The sequence below is a fragment of the Rhagoletis zephyria genome, unplaced genomic scaffold (genome assembly GCF_001687245.7).
Source record: "Rhagoletis zephyria isolate East Lansing unplaced genomic scaffold, Rhagoletis_zephyria_1.1 Rzeph_scaffold_05396, whole genome shotgun sequence".
In the NCBI taxonomy this organism is placed as follows: domain Eukaryota; kingdom Metazoa; phylum Arthropoda; class Insecta; order Diptera; family Tephritidae; genus Rhagoletis; species Rhagoletis zephyria.
In genome coordinates this window covers 8622-30803 of record NW_016162479.1, presented here as the reverse complement: position 1 = coordinate 30803, position 22182 = coordinate 8622, and the positions used below count along the sequence as shown (strand labels likewise).

At 33.4% G+C, this 22182-nt stretch overlaps 1 protein-coding gene across 3 annotated transcripts in view; it reads right to left on the bottom strand.

Moving 5' to 3' along the window:
• Positions 1-1294: 1294 nt before the first annotated feature.
• Pkcdelta (Protein kinase C delta) overlaps positions 1295-22182 on the bottom strand; it is a 29019-nt gene continuing 8131 nt past the window's right edge. For 2 of the 3 annotated variants that reach the window (XM_017627691.1, XM_017627692.1), the window contains exons 6-14: positions 15226-15327; positions 6877-6960; positions 5102-5238; positions 4837-5010; positions 3053-3207; positions 2843-2990; positions 2599-2778; positions 2396-2536; positions 1295-2327 (exon numbers count right to left, since the gene is read on the bottom strand). In XM_017627691.1, the coding sequence (XP_017483180.1) occupies positions 2178-2327; positions 2396-2536; positions 2599-2778; positions 2843-2990; positions 3053-3207; positions 4837-5010; positions 5102-5238; positions 6877-6960; positions 15226-15327 (1271 nt within the window). In that variant the 3' untranslated portion in view covers positions 1295-2177. The remainder of the gene's footprint in view (positions 2328-2395; positions 2537-2598; positions 2779-2842; positions 2991-3052; positions 3208-4836; positions 5011-5101; positions 5239-6876; positions 6961-15225; positions 15328-22182) is intronic. The other variant, XM_017627694.1, reaches the window with a different exon arrangement.

The window sequence follows — 22182 nt, the reverse complement described above, 5'->3', positions numbered from 1 at the left end:
ATAATCGCAGTGGACCTAAAAGTAGGAACACAACATGGAACAGTAACAGGTGAAATTTGTAATCAACCAAATCTGGCAGAATCCGGCATCTGGTGGATAAGTACGGGAACTGGGTAGTTGAGACCAATGAACTTTGGGGGAAAAAAAACTGTATCCAATTATAACAAAAAATGTAAAAAGGCTATTTTTTCGAAATTGTCTTGAAACATAGTTAGATTAGAAGGTGGCTGGCGAACTTTTTTTCCGGCACGGTCTAAATAATGTACATATCACACGTTTAGTAATATATATATGTAACTCAAAATTTACGTTTTTGGAGATTTCATAATGCAACTAATAAGCTTATAAAGTAGAAGATGTGCAGACTAACACATAACCGAACTTCCCAAATATGGCAAAGGTATATGTGTCTTTCCATCTGTCTTTTTGTATACCAACTGTATGAATTGATAAAACTTTGATTGCGTTTTCCCACAAAATTGAAATTTTGAAATACTTCGCATTCGCATTCGGGATTTTGTGAATGTGGAATTTTAGACATTCGGGGATGCGAAATAAATAAAAGGTGGGCGTGGTTCTTGTCTGATTAAAAAAAAAATGTTCAAAGGGTTTCTTAGAGAGGCTCTAAGCAATGGTCGTACCGAGTTTGGTGGGAATTGGCGAAGGGCCGATAGAGATACAGCAGTTCATCCTAAGTGGGCGGTGTCAAGCCCATTTTCAAAAAATTTCATAACTGTCTTATTTTATGCCAAAATTCGATTTCGCGTACCAACTTTCAACAATTTGGATCCAGTATTTACGGAAATATCGTAGTTTTTGCATGTTTCGAAAATACCGTTATATGGAAGGTGGGCGTGGTTATTGTTCGATGTTGCCCTTTTTCAATCCGAACCTACCTTGGATAAAGGGAAACTTACCTACCAAGCTTCGTGGACATATCCCAATTTTTTCTCGAGTTATCGTGTACACGGATCAGAATCACGAAAACTCCAAATTTTGACAGATTTTCCCCGAGTACCTGTTAGGTTATTTCATGAATAGAACCCATAAAAAACATTTGAAGCGAATCGGAGATATGGTGATATCATTTTATTTTTTACGAAAGCTGTCCGAATTATAAAAGAATGGCTCATATGTTAGATTACCGGTTATGAAAAATTAGTTGAGGCCTTCAGACTTCAGTTGTTACAGAAACGAAACGTCTGACGTGCTTCATTGGAATTGGCCAAAGAGGCATCGCTTGCGGGTGTTAGTAAGCATTTGGCTTTTATACGAACCTGCAACACTTTTCAGCTCATTTTCTGTTTAATTTTATTAATAAAACCATTTTATAATTATTTACATATGTAGTATTTCTAAAACACATTACGAGTAACTTAAAATATCTCGATAATTTTGTCTGTACACAGGTAACATTAGTTAATATTTAGCAATAGTTTTCTATGTGTTTACCGGGTTTGACTAACTTAATACTAAATAGAGTCACACTGCTTGTACGACTTTTTTTTTATGAATAAGTAAGTCTCTTTAGAAATCTTCACGGGGCGATGATTTAATGTTAAATTTCTTTACAACATTTTTTTTTGTATGGAAATAAATATATGTATACTTTTATGTATAGTACTTTTATATGTATGTACTGTATTGTAGTTTATTCAAAAGCTTGCCGGCTTCAATGAACTCGCAAGTGTTAATTGTCTTAAAATACTATCCGTGGATTCACATATGTATGTAGTCTCATAAAATTACTACACAGAACTCATAGTTGTATTCCTTTTCTATGCAAGACAACAACAAAATGTTAAGCTCTTGTAAAATTTTACGATCGTACGGCTTTATAACGTGTTAAACATCTTGTAAATCTCAAATCTATGTATGTACATACAAACATATATTTTTTAACAACAAGGATAATGGTATTTAAAAGGATGAATTGATTTCTTATGTTTAAAAATATGCACTTAACTCTCATTTACCTAAACTAAACTATCCTGGTTTAAATACTGGTTTGAAACAAACTTCGGATTGCTATCTCAATCTATTGCCAAAGGTCCCTAGCAAAGTATTTTCCAAATCAATTCTTAGGCCTTAGGTCTCCTTAAACTTACTGATACCCATATCTCTATCAGAATACAGACAGTTATTACGCATTTAGGTATGTTGTATAATTAGTAATTTTAATCTAAGGTGATGTGTGGGTTTGTATATGTGAATCCCATGAATGGTTTCTGGTCCATGGACTGCAGAATTTCCTTTTCGATGGGCGTCAGTCGCACGCGTTCTTTGGTGAAAACGCGGTCGAAATATTGAGTATCCAATGGATGTTTCTAAGAAAAAAATTAAATAGCCTTTGGTATCAAATAATCCAATACGTTTTTAGCATTACACAACTCACCACAAGTGGCTTGAAGGGCGGCGGTAACTGCCGCTTCTCCAACAAATCCCAGTCTATGGGTCTGAAGAATATGTGCTCGCTGATGTCGCCAGCAGGGCTGTACTGAGATCCAATGCGCCTGGTGTAATCTTTTTCGAGTAGCTATCAAGACAATGGATCCTTAGCCTATGACAATATATTAAGGTTTAATATGGAGGACTTACCCCTCTCAAAATGCCGGTGGCCTCCGCGGATATGTAAACGGGGAACCATGGAATCTCATTGCAGATCGACCAAAATAGTTCATCTTCATCGCAGCCGCTGAACGGCGATTGACCAATCAACATTTCATAGAGCAAAACACCAAATGACCACCAATCGACATTTTGATTGTATTTCTCGCCCTGGGCGTGGAAGATGAAGGTGAATAAAGAGAAAACAGATTGCTTGTATAATTTGTAAATTTACCTTTATGATTTCAGGCGCCATGTAGTCTGGTGTTCCGCAAAAGCTGTCTGCTGTTTTGTCGAGGTAGATCTGCAATTTGCACATACCGAAATCGGCAATTCGGACGTGCCCTTCGTAATCCAGCAGCACATTGTCCAGCTTAAGATCTCTGCAGAATCGGAGGAGTCGTTTGAAAACATACGCACATACTAAGTTGAACTGACGTTTTACCTGTATATGATGCCTTTCTTGTGTAGGAACTTCAGACCGGATATTATTTCGGCACCGTAGAATCGAGCGCGTTCTTCCGGGAAACGTCCACTCTCCTGTATGTGGAACATTAAATCCCCACCGTTGAGGTATTCCATAACGAAGAACAAATGGCTCTGGAAAAAAAGTTAAACATTTACATTAATATAAGAGGTGTTAACTGGCAGGGCTGAGGTTCAGGAGCAAACCCTAATTGAAATCTATAAGCTTAAATCAGTTAACGAAGCAATGCGATTCTCAATTACTGCCAAGCAGGACAGAAACTCTTGTCGCAATCTGTTAATAAACAAAAAATATGGACCAAGTGAGCCCAAGTGAGCCAGACTGGCCATACAGTAACACGGGTAGCAGAATGCAAGCCGATGATTCTGACATATATATATATAGCCCTGAAAGCATTCAACTCGGAATCCGGCGGTAGTAGAAGAAGAGAGAGGCCACCTCTGCGATGGCAAGACGAAATGGACAAGGACTCGGCTTTCCTAGGAAGTTCCAGGCCAATTGATGTCTGTTGGCACATAAAAGAAACAACTGGCGTGCTTTGTTGAACTCAGCCAAAATCGCTTAGTCGGTTGCAGTGCAAAATACGAATAAGAAGCTATGTCAGCATAGGGAAGCCTACCTAAATATGTTCCACGTATGTATATATGTACATAGTTACAATTTGTATGTATGTAGTGAAAGTGCTTGTGCATTTCTTATCGCAAAAAACGCTTATGGATTTCAAATTGTTTGCGGTGCTATTCAAAGGAATCACAGACGTAAAACCGCCAAACCATTACGCCACCATTGCGTCGGATGTGTGTGCGGCGTGTGAGGTGCGCGACGAGTGGGACGTTTCTCCTCCGGCTATGTACGCAATTAATGCCGACATTCACTTTAATCAAATGCCCTGATCCACATTTGAAAATTGGCCATCGCTCGAGCTGGCTGCGACAACGTGCGCGTTCGAACTTATTCACCGATCGATGGTCAAACGGTGAGCTAAATTTATCATTTCACCTTTCCTCAAATATTTAATTGAGTTATTTGGGGTTGCTCTTTGTGGCATGTGGCTGGGAGGATGCCGGCAGGTGTATATCGCATATTTAGTGGCCATTTCAACGGGCCGGGCCGCCCATGTAAAACACGAAATTACAACTACACCAGGGTTAATGGGTACTTGTGCAATGCAACAACAAGTATACGACCGCACATATGTGTATGTATGTATGTTCAACTACATATATGCAACTAGAATTACTAAGTTTAGGCGACTTTAATTTATGACAAATGGAATATGAAGACTGTCGCCTAAACAGACAGTCTGCTCGAAATAGTTTTTTTTATTAGGTACTTCAATAACAAACATACCCATAGTAGATATGTATGTGTATACAGCTACATACATATGTAAATATTTCAATATTCATTAAAATGCGCAAAAAAAAATTAAGAATCTAATAATAGGCCAGTACTTGGTGCCAATGCGAATCAAAATAAATCGAAAATAATCAACAGCAGCGTTTGTTGTTGTAATTTAAATTGAGACAGGAACATTTTAAATCGTTTGTAATTGGTAGGCAAACTGCAGTGCTTGCATCAACCAACACCACCAACAACAAACAAAGACAACGAATAAATTAGAAATTTTCGAAACGATTTCTGGTCGCAACGAATTGCTTTCTCTAATAAATTAAACGTCCGAAATAAAATGTTTCATTTGGCAGATATGTATGTAGTTGTTTTGATTGTTTCCTATTTACCTCTGTTTGAAATGTGCAAAACAGGTGACACAGATACGGATGTTTGGTGCCCAATGCCAACACTTTGCGTTCAATTAAGGTTGAATCGACATCGTCATCCTCGAGAACGACATCTTTCTTCAGACACTTGACTGCGTAGTAGTAGGTGGTGTCGCGTAGCTCAGCCAGCAGCACCTGGAAATCAAGCGATGCGTTCAAATATAGGAAGTTTTAGTTTAAATTAAAAAAAAAAAAAATTAAAATTTTAAGGGCGAATTAGAATTACCTTGCCAAAACTGCCTTTGCCCAACACCGCAAGGAAATGGAAATCGTCCACTGAGTAGTTTTTGAAACGTGGAATAACGGTAGCTGGCGCCGTAAAGCGCCCCGACTTTTGAAATTGCGAATACGTATACGATGTTTCTGTAAGTAAAATTTTTGTCACAGTCAAAACAATCATAGCAAAAGTAATAAATTTTACAATAAAAACCTAAACCGCAAATTACAAAAATAATTTGGTCTATGCAAATACGCGTATGAGCGGTATTTTTTTATTGAAATAAAGTTTGTAGTGATTACTTTCGGTGGGAGAGCCATTATAACTATCTGGGCAGATATGAATAAATTTTGGTTTTCAGAAAGCAGCTGGTTTGTTTTGAGCTTAAGCAAGTCGCCTGATTAGGCCGTTAAGAGTTTTTTTTTGAATTCTTCCATTTTTTTTTAGAAAAACGAAAATAAATATAAATCAATATAAATACACTACGGTCAAAAGTTGACCGCGAAAAAAGACGAATAAAATAAACTTCAGCGAAGAAAGGCGCCAAAATCTAGTCAACTGCGACGAAAGCCGTTAACCTATTTGACGGCGAAGAAAGACGTGTTATTTTCGCGGTCAACTATGATTGCGGATATAATAATATGTACAATCCCCAAAGAGTTCTTGGGAAATAATGCTGAAGTGGCAGTCCTTGGCTAGGTATAAATCTATGTTGCCGCGCCTTTCTTCGCCGTAAAAACAATAGCGCGCCTTTACTCGTGTCTAGTGACATTATATTCAATACCCTCTATTCGCAATTTTCACGAAAAACTACTTTGTAATGTTAGAACCCATCTGTTACGTACCTGTCATCACTGATGTTCTGACTTTGCAATTTAATAGTAAATTCTTCTGTCAAGCGTTAAGTCTGAGATGGATTTTTTCGATCAGAATCTCATTTTTGTGAAAATTGCAGATAGAGGGAATTATGGAATACAAGCCTTCGATATGCTGAATTTATCTTAAACTTTTCATATTCGAATTAAATTCCATCGAGCTAAGACTTTTTTGATGCCATATTACAACAACAATTTTAAGGTGTGATGTCTTTATTTAATTTTATTTTGTACATTTTATAACCTAAACCTTTTTATTAAAAAAAAATATTTTCTATAGATACTTTTTAGAAATATTTCAGAACCACTTTTAGCAACATTTTGCTGCGCATAAGCAGTAAAAACGAAATCCCGCAGAAAACTAACATGCACGACAAACACAAACCGTTACAAAAAATATTTAAAACGAAAATATGTATAAACCAAAATATCAATGTGGCCTAAAAGACAACATCGGGCATGAAAGGGTTAAGAGAAGCTCTGAAAGAAACCCAGGCCATGCCGCGTTTATTTTACGAAACTAATATAAAAGCCTGATTATGGCAACTTAACTTAATTTAACGTAACGTAGAACTTAGAGAATCAAAATGAAAGAGATTTCGATGTGGCATTAAGTTACGTTAAGTTTCGGCTGTTCAATTATAAGCAACACTCATTTAACAGAGTTGTTAAGAGAGAGCCATAAGTTACGTTAAGTTGCCATAATCCGACCATAAGCGCACAACGGCCACTTGATTTTTCTCAGAAATCAACTAAAAAGTTAGAGAAGATACATACAAGTTTATAAATACATACACATGTATGTATGTATGTACGTAGTAAATATAACAGCATTATTATTATTTTTTAAATCTAGCAGTTACTTATGGTTAGTTTATTTACGTAATATAACATAGACGTAGAACATACCATCATGTTCGTCACTGGCCTCGATCTTGTAAACGGGATTCGAACTGGGCGGTGTACTTGGTGATTCTCGGGCCTCGCGTGCGCCTATACACATTAGAAAAACCAACAGTGTTTCTAAATAAATTTTTCTTTGAACCATTATCCAATAAATGCCAAACATATTACCGATTCATAGCCATGGAAATTAATACTGGCGAACTTTAGTTTAATTGCCGCTCTACTTAATGGCCATGGGCTTTTGCGAAGCTGTCAATGAAAATAAATGTCAAAATTTGTTGTTTATGACTCTGCCAAAAGCTGTCAATTACGTTGGCCAGGTGCGCATATATGAAAACAGCACTGAACTTAAGAGGCCACTGCTTGCAACTAAGGTTTCTATTATTATTCGAAATGTTACTAATGACTTGAGATGTCTCTATTTCTGTAGAAAGCGCTGCCACCAATTTTCGTGGCATTGAAATAGAGTTCAACGAAAATATTCAACTAAATGCCCTTCGATTGAGCGTTAAGAGAAAAAGACTTGAGTGTGATTTGCGTTTAGTAAGCATTCATCTTTTCATCTTTAGTACTCTTTTTCAGTTTCTGATAGTTCTGATGTTATATTAAGTATGCACCTACATAAATATATATACGTATCAAGTGCAGTGCTGATCTTTATTTTCTAGAATCTTTTAACCTTCCAAAAATTGTGTCCACCCTCAAGGAAAATAAAAATAAATGTAGGCCTACGTGGTAAACAAAGGAGTGAAGTGAAAGATTTTCTCAAACTGGCTTAATGTGTGAAATGCGGAGTGGGTTGGCGGGAATATTAAATCCATCGGAAAGTCTACCGCGACGAAAAAAATTAAAGCCATATATCTAAAGTATTTATGAGCCAACTCGTCTGCTTTTTTTTAAATGTATACTGGTTATGTAAGCAGAAATATTTTCGAGAAAAATAGTCTTGCTAGGTGGCGCCAGTGTGGATATATTTTGAAATACCGTATTTATGGTCCGATTTCGTTCGGATTTGGCGTATGTAATTGAAACGTAATAAATCATAGATTTCGAAAAAATTGACCCTGAATTGGCACTGAAGTCAAAACATAAAGTATATTCGACATTAAATTCATGTTTTATTTGCTTGGTCACGCCGTGTCATTTGGTATTGTAAAAGAAAATTGAAACAAGTTGCATTAATTCAAAAAACTCTAAAAACAACTAAAATTATTCCAAATCATGTTAGAACTAGTTTCATGAAAGAAGCTATCCACAATTCGCAGAGTTTTGAGATTTTGTAAGAAACGAAAAAATTAACTTCCATTTTTGTCACATAACGTCACTCTCTTTAATTGCATATATTTACCGCATGGTTCGATTGCTTTCTATTTTTTGTTAAATATGTATATAACTAATAATGTGCTTCCCAAAGGCCCAAAGATGTAAAAGAAAACAAATGTGTTTCTTTGTTTGTATCTCATTGAAACGTACGACTGTCACGTACGTGACTATGGAAATATCCATATTAAAAAAGGAAAGCCAAAGTACTAGGCAGTATTTTTTGTTTAGCATTGAAAATAATACTCTAGGCTTTGGATGATTCTTGCTAAGTTTCTTACATGGGACTAGTGAATGAACTACAGGCAGCAAGGCTGTGATAGAAGCGGCTGCGACTACGTTCCCAAAAACTGGGCTAGAATAGATACGCGCATTACAAAGGGGGAAGATCTCGAATATTTTGAAGACACATTTATAAAGAGCGGTACGAGCCATTTAAGTCCACGGGTTACGGTTTACTATCTGCGTTTCTGCAAAGGGAGATTGTGCAACTTTCCATTCTAAGCTAAGCGATATCTATATATATAAAGGAAAGGAGTTTATCTCAACCAATGCCCAAAATTCAGCCCCCCTATACGAAGGTCAAATCCTCAGAGATCGTTCTTCTTTGTATGATGCTACGGTAGAAAAGGCTTAACATCACGGATGACTGCCTGCGTGTCTGTCTATGTGTCTGAAGTCTTCAACAATTGTTGAGGTGCTTTTTAGTGCTTTGACTCAATCGCCATTAATCCTGTCATTCATCATTAGTTTGAAAATCTTTTGAATTGCCGCAGAGTGATGGTAAAATGGTGTGAGTCAAAAATCACGAGCAAGGCAAACGTAGGCACCCTTCGGAGTGCAGTTCTTTTCCTGATGATGTGGAAACCTCGACGCTTGCCCCAACGATTTCAACCAGTTGTAATGGACAGTAAACTGACGTGGTGATTAAATTAAAAAAAAGAATAACAAAAGTTCCCAATGCTTTCAGGAAAATGCTCAACTCAGCAGGATGGCCAAAATAAATTATCAAATATGGGGAAATATGTACAGTATATTTTGCTTTGCTGCCTTTATGCTTAAGTGAACATTTAAAATACCCAACTTAAGTGAAAATTTAAGATATCCAGCAAACATTGAGGTTAGTTCTCGATTAGAGAATGATTGGAGAACTAGCCACATTCTCCATTCTCAAACGTTAGAGAACGAGTCGAAAAACTATCGATAATCATAGCGATCTCTACAAAAATGGGACATAGTTCTCGACTCGAGAAAATATTAATTCTCTTATCGAATTCTAATGTTGATCTCTAATGGGATTCGAATGTGAATTTCAAACTTCTGTTTTGCTTTACTAAATAAAACGCTTTGTTTGTAAAATTTGTATTAAATATATTTGCAATAAATTAGTAACGAATTATTTGAACTTGAAATAATCTATGATTCATTCATTTGGTATAATGCGTTGTATTTGAATTTTCGTAGTTTCTCTAAATTGTTCTCGATTCGAATTCTAATGTAGTTCCCTAACTTCGTCATCGACTCGAGAACGATTAGAGAATTCCCTAATTATCTAATGTCGAAATCCAAATTTCTCTAACGTTAGAGACTGTATTTGCTGGGTACCTACCTACCCACTAAGCTCGCTTAAGTGTTGAGGTTGTTTTTAAATTTTATTATGTCCTGAGTTAGTAATCTATCGACTTTTGCACAACTCTGATATGTATCCATATTCAAACACTGTCAGGCAGTGTTGCCAGAAAATCTTTAGCTTTGAGCCAAATCGGTCGAAAAACCGAACTAAAAAGAGCCAAATAATAAATAATACTAATAGTAGCTAAAATGAAGAGCTAATTTTTTTTTACAGTCAAGCATTTATTGACGTAAAGTTGCTTTTACATTTTCCCCAATTTTAGTTACAAAAAAAATTTTATAAATTTAATTAAAATTAGTAAGGAAAAACAAAATCCGCGCGTTCAAAAAAAAGGACTTTCTTCTAATTAATTTTTGTGGAGTCTGTATTTTCCCGTGAATACAAATAGGTATATGTTTTTTCACTGCATTTCGAAATTTTTAATTTTATCAACGCTTAACTTTTGGTTTTCCTTTCTACTATTTCCGCCTGAGAGAGAATACACCGTCTGAGCTTATCGGAAGCTCGAATTACTGCCCAGTATAGTTTGTGTGCTCCCGCGCATGTGGTAGAAACTAATCAACTTACTTGCCCCTTTTTCCATTTGCTTACGCGCCATTAGCATTAGGAATGGAACTTTTCTAAGTATTAGCGAATATAATAACATGACGGTATCGAAAATAGCCTGAGATCACCAGAGCCAACTGAATTTTAGTCAACAACGAAATTACAGATTTTTTAATTTAAGTTATTACCAAATATGTACAACTAAAACTTTCTGGAGCTAAAAAGTGCTAGATAACTCTGAAAAAAGCTAAAAAAAGAGCTAAATAGAAAAATAAAGATCTTAATCTAGCTCCAAAAGTACCAAAATGGCAACACTGCTGTCAAGGCTAGAGTGTAAACTACAGTACGTGGCTAAGTGCAATGTGAAAAAAGGAGGTTATGTCTAGTGTATAAAATCAAAGATACACTAGAACGCATTCTGTACCATCACCTTGATTTTGTTAGATCTGAAATATTTTGGCTCTATACTACTGGCAACACTAGGAGCAAGTAGTTCTTCCATATGAGTTCTTATCAATCTGCTAAGCTATAATAACTTTACCTATGCATATGTTTTCAATAAGGTTATGCTAGATCTCATAAAATGAATCCACAATTAAATATTTGTATGAATCATACATTAGGAGAATGAAGACATGCATGTAAATATGTATATATGCATGTCAGGATGTGTGCATGCAGTTATGCACATACATACATATCTACATATTTATGCACGAGAGTAGTGCATGTAATACACTGTTGCAGAACGTGTGCCAAGAATCTTAACGCAATCGGGAAGAGACCAGCTAAAAATAGCAACACGGGGCCGGTGCCATAAAATGCCGATACATAACTATATATAATAAATTTTTTACGTATTTAGGACACTGCAATTAACCAGCATCATACACATGCATAAACATGTATGTATGTACGTACATTTGCATAAAAAGGAACAGTCCAGCGCCTTCGTCTTGGCCTGCAGGCTGTATCGGAGATACAGCCGCTAAATTTAAACGTAGAATACGTGGTATGGTTAAGAGCATATCCAAGTAAAAAAACAAAAGCACACACTAAGCAAAAAATATCGATAACAAAAGCGATAATAATATCGGTAGCAAAATCGATAAAAACATCGATAAAGAAATCGATGAAAATATTGATATCAAAATCGAAAAAATATCGAAAGCAAAATCGATAGCAAAATCGATAACAATACTGATTACAAAATCGATTACAAAATCTATCAAAATATCGATTACAAAATCGATAACAAAGTCGATAACAAAATCGATTATAAAGTCGATAACAAAATCCATAACAAAATCCATAAAAATATCGATACCAATATCGATAGCAACATCAATAAAAATATCGAATATAAAACCTATAAAAAAATCTATAACAATATCGATAGCAAAATCGATAAAAATATCGGTAACAAAACCGATAAAAGTATCGATGACAAAATCGATAGCAAAATCGATTACACAATCGATAACAAAATCGATAAAAAATATCGATAACAAAATCGATAAAAGTATCGATCATTATATCGGTAAGTTCCGAAAATATCGATAGCAAAACCAATAACAATATCGATAACAAATTCGATGAAAATATCGATAACGAAAGCAATAATAATATCGATAGCTAAATCGTAAACAAAATCAATAAAAATATCGATGACAAAACCGGTAAAAATATCGATTACAAAATCGATTAAAATACCGACAACAAAATCTATAAAAATATCGGTAATAAAATCGATAACAAAATCGATAAAAATATCGATAACAAAATCGATAAATAATCTATCATAAAATCGATTACAGTGTCGATAACAAAATCGACAACAAAGTCAACAAAATATCTATAACAAAATCGAGAAAAAATATCGATAACAAAATCGAAAAAATACCGATCATTATATCGATAAGTTCCGAAAATATCGATAGCAAAATCAATAACATTATCGATAAAAATTTCGATAGCAAAATCGATAAAAACATCGGTAATAAAACCGACAAAGTATCGATTATTATACCGATAAACCCCGAAATATGTACTTACGGACACATACATACTTTTTGTCTCCTTCCCACGCTTCCAATGCGTGCACGTGTTTGCAAAATGATGACGAGGTGATTTTGTATGGAAAATCATTTATGCCCATATATTTGAATAAAATAAACATATATAGAAGATATCAACCAATACTTCCCATATACCAAACGAAAGGAAAACTCTTGAATTTTTGATTAAAGAAAACAAAAACAAAATCATTCGAGCGGTTTTCGAGCATTTTGGTAATGAAAAAAATTTGCAAATTTTTTCAACAATTTTTTGCCTTAAAATGCTCAATATTTGTTAAATTTATATAAAATTTGTACCCGATAATATTTCTACTGCTCCAAAGAACCTATATCCCGAAAATGAAAGTTATATATGCCAACAATAAGTTGCTAGAGCACTTTAAAGGCTCAAAATTGACCCCAAAATAAGGCAATGTTTACCGTTGTTTTTACGACAGAAACCGAATTGGTTATTTACAAAAATGAATCTGTCGACAGGTTTGGAATTTTATCTTTGAAACGCCACACTTTTCTTTGAAATCGCTTTATTAGTTCTCGTGCAATAAGCGTTTTTGTGAAGCTCTAAAAATTACAACTACAACATTTGAACATAGCCCCCATACCTTAAGGTAAGACGTATTCTACGTCAAAAGAAACTTCTTAGAACGAAACTTTCTTCTTTCAATTTCTGGACAATACAATCACCTGAGCTGCATGGCCGCAAGCCAATAAATCGAACACAATGGGTCATCATCATTGAGCCAAAATAAGTTTTTTGTTTAAACGTATGCGAATATACCATATGTTTGCATATATATGTACATACATTAGGGTTGCCAACCGCACTATAATATATAGTATTGTACTATTTTTGTCGGTCCGCGTACTATATACTATTGGAAAAATATGGTATGCAAAAATACTATAATTATTCAGTTATAAATATACTATAAATAAATATATTTCAGTAATTTTTAAGAACAAAATGTATACTAAAATGGATGAAACCAAAAACAAAACCCAATCTTTGATTCATATTAATTTAATTATTTATTGCGATAAAGCATATGATACTTAAATAGTTAACAAGGAATTGTTAAATACTGCCAAAAGTGCAAAGAAATATTTTAAGGAGAAACATTTATAATAAAAAACGTTTTTACTTTTTTAAATAAAATACTATATGTCGTACAAAACCGCGTATGTGAGGTTGCACACATTATTTTCTAGAGAGTAAATACACTCATATTTCAAAATGGTTCTCTTTTTTAAAAAGCAATCGCATTTCTAGCTAGTGTATTTCAGTACGAATGGATAAGAATTGAGCCAAGAGCTTTTGTGAGCAAATCCAATTTTTGGCAAAAAATGTCACTTACGCGGTTTTGCAGAACGAAGATACGCGTACCATGTATAAGTGTAGTAAATATTTTTGATTTTTTTTTGAAAAAGTACTATAAATATCTTAAAAAATGATGGCAACCCTAACATACATACATATGTATCTATGTACTTGTATTTGTGTTTGTTGAATGGCGCAGTGGAAAGTAATTACTTTCAGAGGCTCGCTGGGATTTCGACCATTTCGCAAAACACGAGGAAATGCGGATTAAAGAAAAAAGAACTAGAACGTTGAAAATAGCAACAAAAATAAATAATTTCACCATTTAAAAAAGTGAGGAATTTTCATTTGTTTTCTTTCTGTGCTATAAGTGTTTTAAAAAACATTACAGAAGAGCTGTGTATATGTACATACATACGTATGTACATAAGCTCATATGTATACATAAGGGCTGTTTCTAGATTTGAGGATATTCGGATATTCTGACCTAAAAATTATAAAATGAAATAACTATTGTTTATGTTTTAATGGAGTGTTATATTTATTAGTTATTTTGAAACTCGATAGATTCAGTAATTGTGAGAATAATAAGCGGATATACGGACAACATAGAAGAACACATATTAACCGGATATCTGTACTACTCGGATTTAGTCCACATGCAGGAATATCCTAATAAACGGGCAATTCCAGTACTAGTATACATACACACCGGTACATATATGTGTTTGGCAAGGGAACAATGGGATCTATTGATTAGTTTTGAAGGAAGGAAGTCTTGTTTATACAAATGCATTTATGTATGGACATAGATACTATGCATTTATGCCTAATCATATAAATCATAAGAAAACGGGAGTCACTTATAAAAAAAATAAGACGTGGCTTAGCTTTTATACCGTCCTTTGGTTGCCAAAACACTTAAGTGCGCTTGGAACGCTGGTGTCGGGAAAATCGAGGAAAAGGAGCTCATAACGGACGTTACAACCACAGAAATGCTTCAAAGTACCAAATTTACTTAAAATTATTTAATTTAAAAATATGTAAACAAAACTCTGCGAATCCGGTGAGGTCTTACTTTCTTAAATATCCTTTAAATAAAGTCAAATTGGTTGGTTTAATTTTGAATTAAAATGTGATAACGGATGTGACATATCGGACGTGACAGATTTCTCCCTTAATTTTTATTTATTTAATTTTTTCAGCTTTTCTCACAGCCGTTTCGCGTATACATAACCTCTTTTCGGTGTACATTTTCATGGAAACACCGATATGTGTACAGGGAGCGGAGTTGTATTCTGGCATCCGCGTTCATAATCTCCTAATTAACTGATATTATTTACCCGTCGAATGATCCATATATATTTGTGATAAACCGTGGCGTACTTTATATATATAAGTAGATACTTTTTGGCATTTATTGGATACTAAGTGATCATATGCATGCGATTGATTACCTCGCTTGACGCAAGCTAAAGCTTCGACGATCAGCTTTTGGTTGACGCCGCATAAATTGGCCATTAAATGCTCGCATTTCTTGTGGCAGTTTACGTCGCACTCTGCAGCCGTTTATCGATGTTTGGTTGTAGATTAAATGCATATATATATTATGTATATGTATGTATGTATGTACGTGGGAACATCGATCGATGTTGTTGATGTTTAAAAAATAAACAAATAAAATTTGTAATTATATCTTAATTGATATGATGTTTTATGTGTACATATGTATGTATGCATATATGTATGTAAAATGATTGTATATGTATGTATGTGTATGAACGATAATGAAATGGGAATGGCGAAACTTTGGCACACGAAAGAGTTTAGACATTTGGATTTTTATTATAGTTTAGGGGATCATCCTTAAAGTGAAAGGTACAATATCGCATACGCAGTGTCTATAGGCGGAGCAACAAACCTAAACACCCGCACCCAAAATGTACTGGAGATATCATGATTTGTCGCGGATTTCAAAGTTTGAGTATGTACACTAGGCATCAAATGAAAGTATACATTTCACAGTACTTATTTCAATGTAGATTTATCATACTTATGTACATATATAGGTGTCTGAAGAATAACAAAAACATAAAGGTTTATTTTTGCCCAGAAATCGGGAGAAAAATATTAGTTTTTCAATTCCCTTGATGAAATTTCAGGGCTCTATGCAACTTTTCTTCTTATAAGGAGCTCAACGCGTATCGAAATTTTGGGTTTGGACCTCCTCCGTACTAAGTTTTGCATCTCTTTTCAGCTCAAATCAGTAAATTTTGAGCTACAAAATACCAAAAGGCAGCTGCGCAAACTTGGAGTCATTTTTCTTAGAGATTCCATCGGAACTGTTAGAAACTTGCTGCGATGTTTGGCGCAAAGTCTTCGAGTAGTATTTTAAAGCAAAGTTGGAAATACCAATTACTAAATTTAGTTATAAAGCAGAGTTATTTGTTTGTTTTTCGAGTTTATACTTTCATTTGACGCCTTTGGTTTTAGACTCCCTATTTTTGAATTAAAAACACAAATACTTTTGGTCCGATTTCTGAGAAATATAATACCGCATGAACTAATTCTTATTTGTTTTAATAAATCTGCACAGAAATAATAACTGTGAAATTTATAGTTTCGTACAGGGACCTTAACAGTTAACACTTTTATTAAAAAAATTGCTATTTAACAATTATTTTTTGACTTTTATTTAAATACTTCTTAAATAACCGTTATTTCTGATTTATAAAAACCAAAATAACAATTATTTTTGATTTTTATCTAAATAATTGCAAATAACAGTTGATTGGTTTTTGATTTTTAAAATCAGTCACTGAACTTTATTTTTTAAATCATACTTATAAAAGTCATTTGTATAAGTCGTAGTTTCCCCAACACCTTCTTAACTACAAAATATATTATTGACGTTTATATGATTGATTTAAAAAATAAAAGTCGGTGACATCAATATAAGATGACTTTTAAAGTAAAAGTCACTGACTGATTTTTATTGATAACTTTTATAGATAAAAGTCTCCAATAACTGTTATCTAGGAAAATTAATATAAAAATCAAAAATAATTGTTATTATTTGGCATAAAAATTGCAAATAAAAATTTATTTTCAAATCTGTGTCTCGGTGAAAAGAGAAATCGATTGGCATGTATAACTTAGTTGTAGATCATTTCCCTTATAAAGAATTTTTCACTGACAGTTTTCATCAATAACTGTTATTGTTCGGCCCCTGGTTTCGTATGAATGATGTGTAGTGTATACATATACAAGTATTAAACGATTTTTGAAGCACAAGCTTCGTGTGTACAAAAAAATACCAATGACAATGAGTAATTCTTTTTAAAAAATCCCTAAGCACTTTCCCATCAACAAGTTCACAATAGAGCAGTTTTTTCACTTAACAACACATATTTTTTAACGGACCTCTCTGAACTCGGATGAATAGCCGAATTTGTGTTTTTGCTTTGCAAGTATTTCGTTACTTTACTGAGTGTTATTTTATAGCTCGTTTGCAGAAGAATGCACCTATAATAAGTAGTTACTCAGATGGAGCAAACCTTGATTTAATAAATTTAACCTCATCGTTTGGGAGAAATTTTACCCATTCTTAATTTTAGTATGCGGGAACTTGAATAATTTTTTCCCAAATATGTAAATAGAAATATGTCCAAATCGATATTTCTTTAAAAATGCCCCCAAAAAATTTTGATTTAAGTTATGTAATAGCTTTAATTAAAAAAACTTAATTTACTAGTAAATTTTACATATTCACACATAGCTAAATTTCATAAAAATTTTATTTCAAATCGAAAATATCTATAAATGCATTTTCTGTTCCTTCACATCGGTATCATATTACTTGTTTCTTCGCATGGGGATTGGTTGCCTATAAAGCACATACATTCGCATTGCTTTATGTAAATGTAAAGCGTCAAATACTTTATGCTACAAACGCAGTTATGGATGAACCAAAAGTTAAATCAAAGCTTTTCCTCCTTAAATTGTATATTAATTATGCCGAAAAGCAAGGATATAACCACAGAGATCCATTGTGATTCTGACGAAAAATAACCAGACCGCTATTTTTACATTTTGACCACAAAAGCCACTGAATAAAATTTTAGCGAAATCAAGCTTGGAATTACCCCCTGTCGAAACTAATATTATTTAAAAGTTTGAATTAATAAAGTCGAGATAGCTTGAATTTGAATTAATAAAGTCGAGATAGCTTGAATTATGCAAAATCAAATTACTTATTATGACATTTGAAACATTTTGTTATGTTCATAACAAATTCATAAAATCTGAAAAAGCGTTTGTAAGACTTATTTAAAATTTTTATCAATTTATCAATTTATTAATAAATTCTAACCTACGTACATATCTAGCTCTTGAATTTGTTGAAATTATCAATGAGTCTTTGAAAAAGTACTGTAACAAAATATGTTGATAATTATTTTTTGTTTTAAAGCACGTTCGGATTAATAAAAATTACATATTTAAGCTACGCTATTCCGATTGTGGCCACTGGTATCCACCTCTGTTTACAAAAAAAAATATATAACGAACGAAATATATTATAAATTCTGTAGCCAAAGATATCTACATTAATAAAAATCGGCAGATAATTTGCGCTTTTTGTAATTGATTGTTAAATTTTTAAGAAATTTGCGCGTGCGTCTATTAACATGTATGACACACGGCGTATGAGTAACCTTCCGTTCTGGTCATATTTCTACAAATAAGTAGGACTAGGAATCTCATGCAAATGCATGAATGATGAAATTTCCTTTAAAATGTTATTCAATCGTAAGTGCGTATTTTTGCATAGTTTGCAGTAAGTGCATGGTTTTACATAATTCGCAAGAAATGCCTGTTTTTATTTATTTACTGCGCATATTTTCGTATAATTTAAAATAAATGCATGTTGTTTTTGCATATCTTTGCTTTGTTTGATTTACAACCATTTAAATTTAGTGCACCATTTCTTGCCAACAAAATTACCTTTAATTTGATGAAGATTGCGCAGGAATTAATAAAACTTTGAAATTGTTGGACTGCCTAGAGCTTTAAAATGAAGATATAAATTAGCTTTGCCTCTTTTGACAAAAATAATCTAATTTCCGATGACTAAAATTGCCCTGGAATTAATAAGCCTTTTTTTTTAAATTTTTGTTTAAATTATTTATAAAAAAAATTACTAATTGCCGATGACTAATGATAATGAAGGTTTCTTTTTTCAACTGGTTGGTTAGTTAAATTATTTACAAAAAAATATAAAATACAAATAAAAAAAATAAAAATCTAATTGCCGATGACTAATATTACGCTGGAAATAATGAAAGTTTTTTGGGTTTTTTTAACTGGTTGAGTTTCTTACCTTAATTAAATTGTTAAAAAAAAAATAAATAGTAACAATTTAAAAAAATATACATACAAACAAAAATAAATAAAAAAGAGGGTGTTTTATTCCCGTAACCTCTTCCTGGTAGGCCCGGATACTGCGAGGGTGGTAATTTGCAGGCTAATAAAAGTTTAAATTTCAATGAATTTTGGTTTTTTTTACATAAAAGACACCACTTAAAATTATTCAACAACTTCGTTGAACTTTTAATATGTTTAAAGCCGTTAAAACATCAAAACAAAAACAAAAAACAAAATACGTGTCTTCTCGAATATTTTATAATTTTTGGACACCGACAGACCATGGATTTGTATACCTAGCTCTACCATAAAAAATATTTTTTTCTGATTATTTGGCAACAATTATGGCCACTGTTTCAGTCTTCTGGTCAACTGTTTATTGTAGCAAATGAGCGATATTAATAATTACTTACATATGTACATATGTATGTATGTATATCCGTATATACTCCGAAATCTATCTGGAATTCACTAAGTGGTTACAAACGATCGACATGTCAACAAGTTTCCTTGTTCTTTAGTATTGAGTTTATAAATTACCAATAATCATAAATTAAATGCAATAAAGAAATTATCTTCATATTAAATGGGTTCACTCGCCGCTAACAGATATCTATTTTCGGTCTCAATGATGCTCTGACTTCAGCCTAATATACACAGGTATGTACTCCCACATCTCAGATTTTCAATTCTTTTCAAGCACTGAAGCACAAATTAATTTATTTATCGATATTTTCACACACGCATTTGTACATACATATGTATAAGTATACGTACATATGTACATATATGTGAAAGTGTGTATGCATATAATTAGCCACCGTCATTAAAAAGGATAGAAAAATTCAGCTATAAGCATATTTTTTAATATAGAGAATTTTTTTTTTGGTTTATGTGAAGGGATTTGAAATTTGAAAGATGCCTTTGTGATATAGTCATTTTAAGGACATAACGAAATAATGGCCTAGCACCTGTATTCATGCTTATCACAATTTTTAAATTTTACCATTTTTTTTTGTCACAAACTAGCCATATTTTATTATTAATCCCCTGTTCCTGCCTATATGCACGAAGGGCGCAGTTCTCATGACATACGAACTTTATTTCTTTTAAATTGTGTGCCAAGTCACGAAAGACAAGAGTTTGACTTGAAACTTTTCAAAAACAAATACAACCATGAAGAATTTTTATCTGTCGGGATAAAAGAACAGGGTTTAAGCTTTCTTTACATCTCATTAAAAATATGCCATCATATATTGTTTTTATATTAGAACAGTTTAAAGTATGTCAATAATTCTTTTTGTGACACCTTTAATTCGAATTTTCTCAAAAACTGGAGCCCATCTGAAAATTCTAAGGGCATACTGACTCTGCGTACAAAAATCTATAGGAATCTGCTCTTATTGACTCTGCCGCCTAATTTTGTTGGCCAGTGTAATGGGTCATCTGTTCAAATATTAGGGGGGGCTAAAATGTATTACAAAACGCATAAGTATGAAATTTTACAAGGGGCCATTGAAGATCAAAAAATAGTCCGATGTTTAAGTTCATTTCAAACGTAGTTCTCGATTTTATTTCATTTTTGTTGTTGAAGTTTTCACCTCTCTCGTTTTAAAGAGAGGGTAACTAAAAATGGTAGTTAGGGCGTTAAAGTGTTATGTAACTACAATGTTAGGAGGCGCTACCTCTTAATTTACACCCATATATACTATATACACTTTTGACTATTGTACTACCCTAAATTTACACAGCCATTGAACTATTTCAAAAAAAGGGTCAAAGAGACCCATTACGATTTGAGTAAGGTATATATTATTAACCTTCCTCAGGCTCTACGAAGGGACAAAGACAAATTATGTTTGGAAAAAATTTTACCTTAAAAGAACATACATATAAGTGGATGCACACTAAGAAAAAATGTTGATATAGTGGAGCAAAATTATTTTAGGGCTCGACTACCGCGCAAGGCAAGGACGTAAAAGAAACCTTGAAATTCAGTGAAATTCAAACTCAATTGAATTTGTCGCTACATGCAAATATGTATATGAATTCCATTATAAGTACATGCTATATAAAATTATCTATGTGTATGTCTACATAGTAAGTACGTACATTAGGGTGCATCACCCAAAAAGATGGAGTTTTTCGACGGAATAATAAAATTCACTATATTCTAAGATTTCCGTCAACATGATCTACAGCGATTTGAAATTGCCTACAAAAATCTCATTGTTTTGATTCCATTGATACAATTTTTAAACATTTTAAGCCTACACCTTCTATCATCTCAGGTAATTTTTAAGAAAAAATATTTTTGAAAACTGGTTGTATTTATAAAAACACGATTTTGGACCAGCTCACGTAAATCTTAATAGTTTTCAGAAATACTTTGGCGGAAGTTTTAGGTTAGGTTAGGTTGTCGCGGTCGTCTATAAGACACACTTAGGCTCAGGGCCCCCAATCCCTCCTAAAACCATTTTGAACTTTGCTGGAATTTTAGAGGATCCCTGATTTCCACGCATCTAAGGACCTCTAAGAATTGCCTACCGAGAATGGAGAATCGAATCCTCCTCCTCTTCATCGGGACAGCTTCTACAGAAGTCATGTACATAAATGTAGGCCAAGTCGATAGGCATGCGCTGTTGCGGCAGATACTTAAATCCAAGCTTTAAAATATAATACATTTTATATTTCCGATGGAAAACAGTAGGTACGAATTTTTTTTTATGGAGATGATGCATTCTAATACATGTATAGTACATACATATATTGTATATTTTCAAACAAATGTGAAAACAATTTGTATACAATTTTGCGAATTTATTTTAGCAGCGAACAAAACAAAATACATGTCTTCCATTGACGTCTTCACACACTACATAGATAAAATTTAAATATTTCATTGTGTTTGCCCACCGTCTGTCTCCACGATAATGAATTCGATCCATTTGAAAGTCAAATCTCTATTTTGAAAGACATTTATGTTTTCT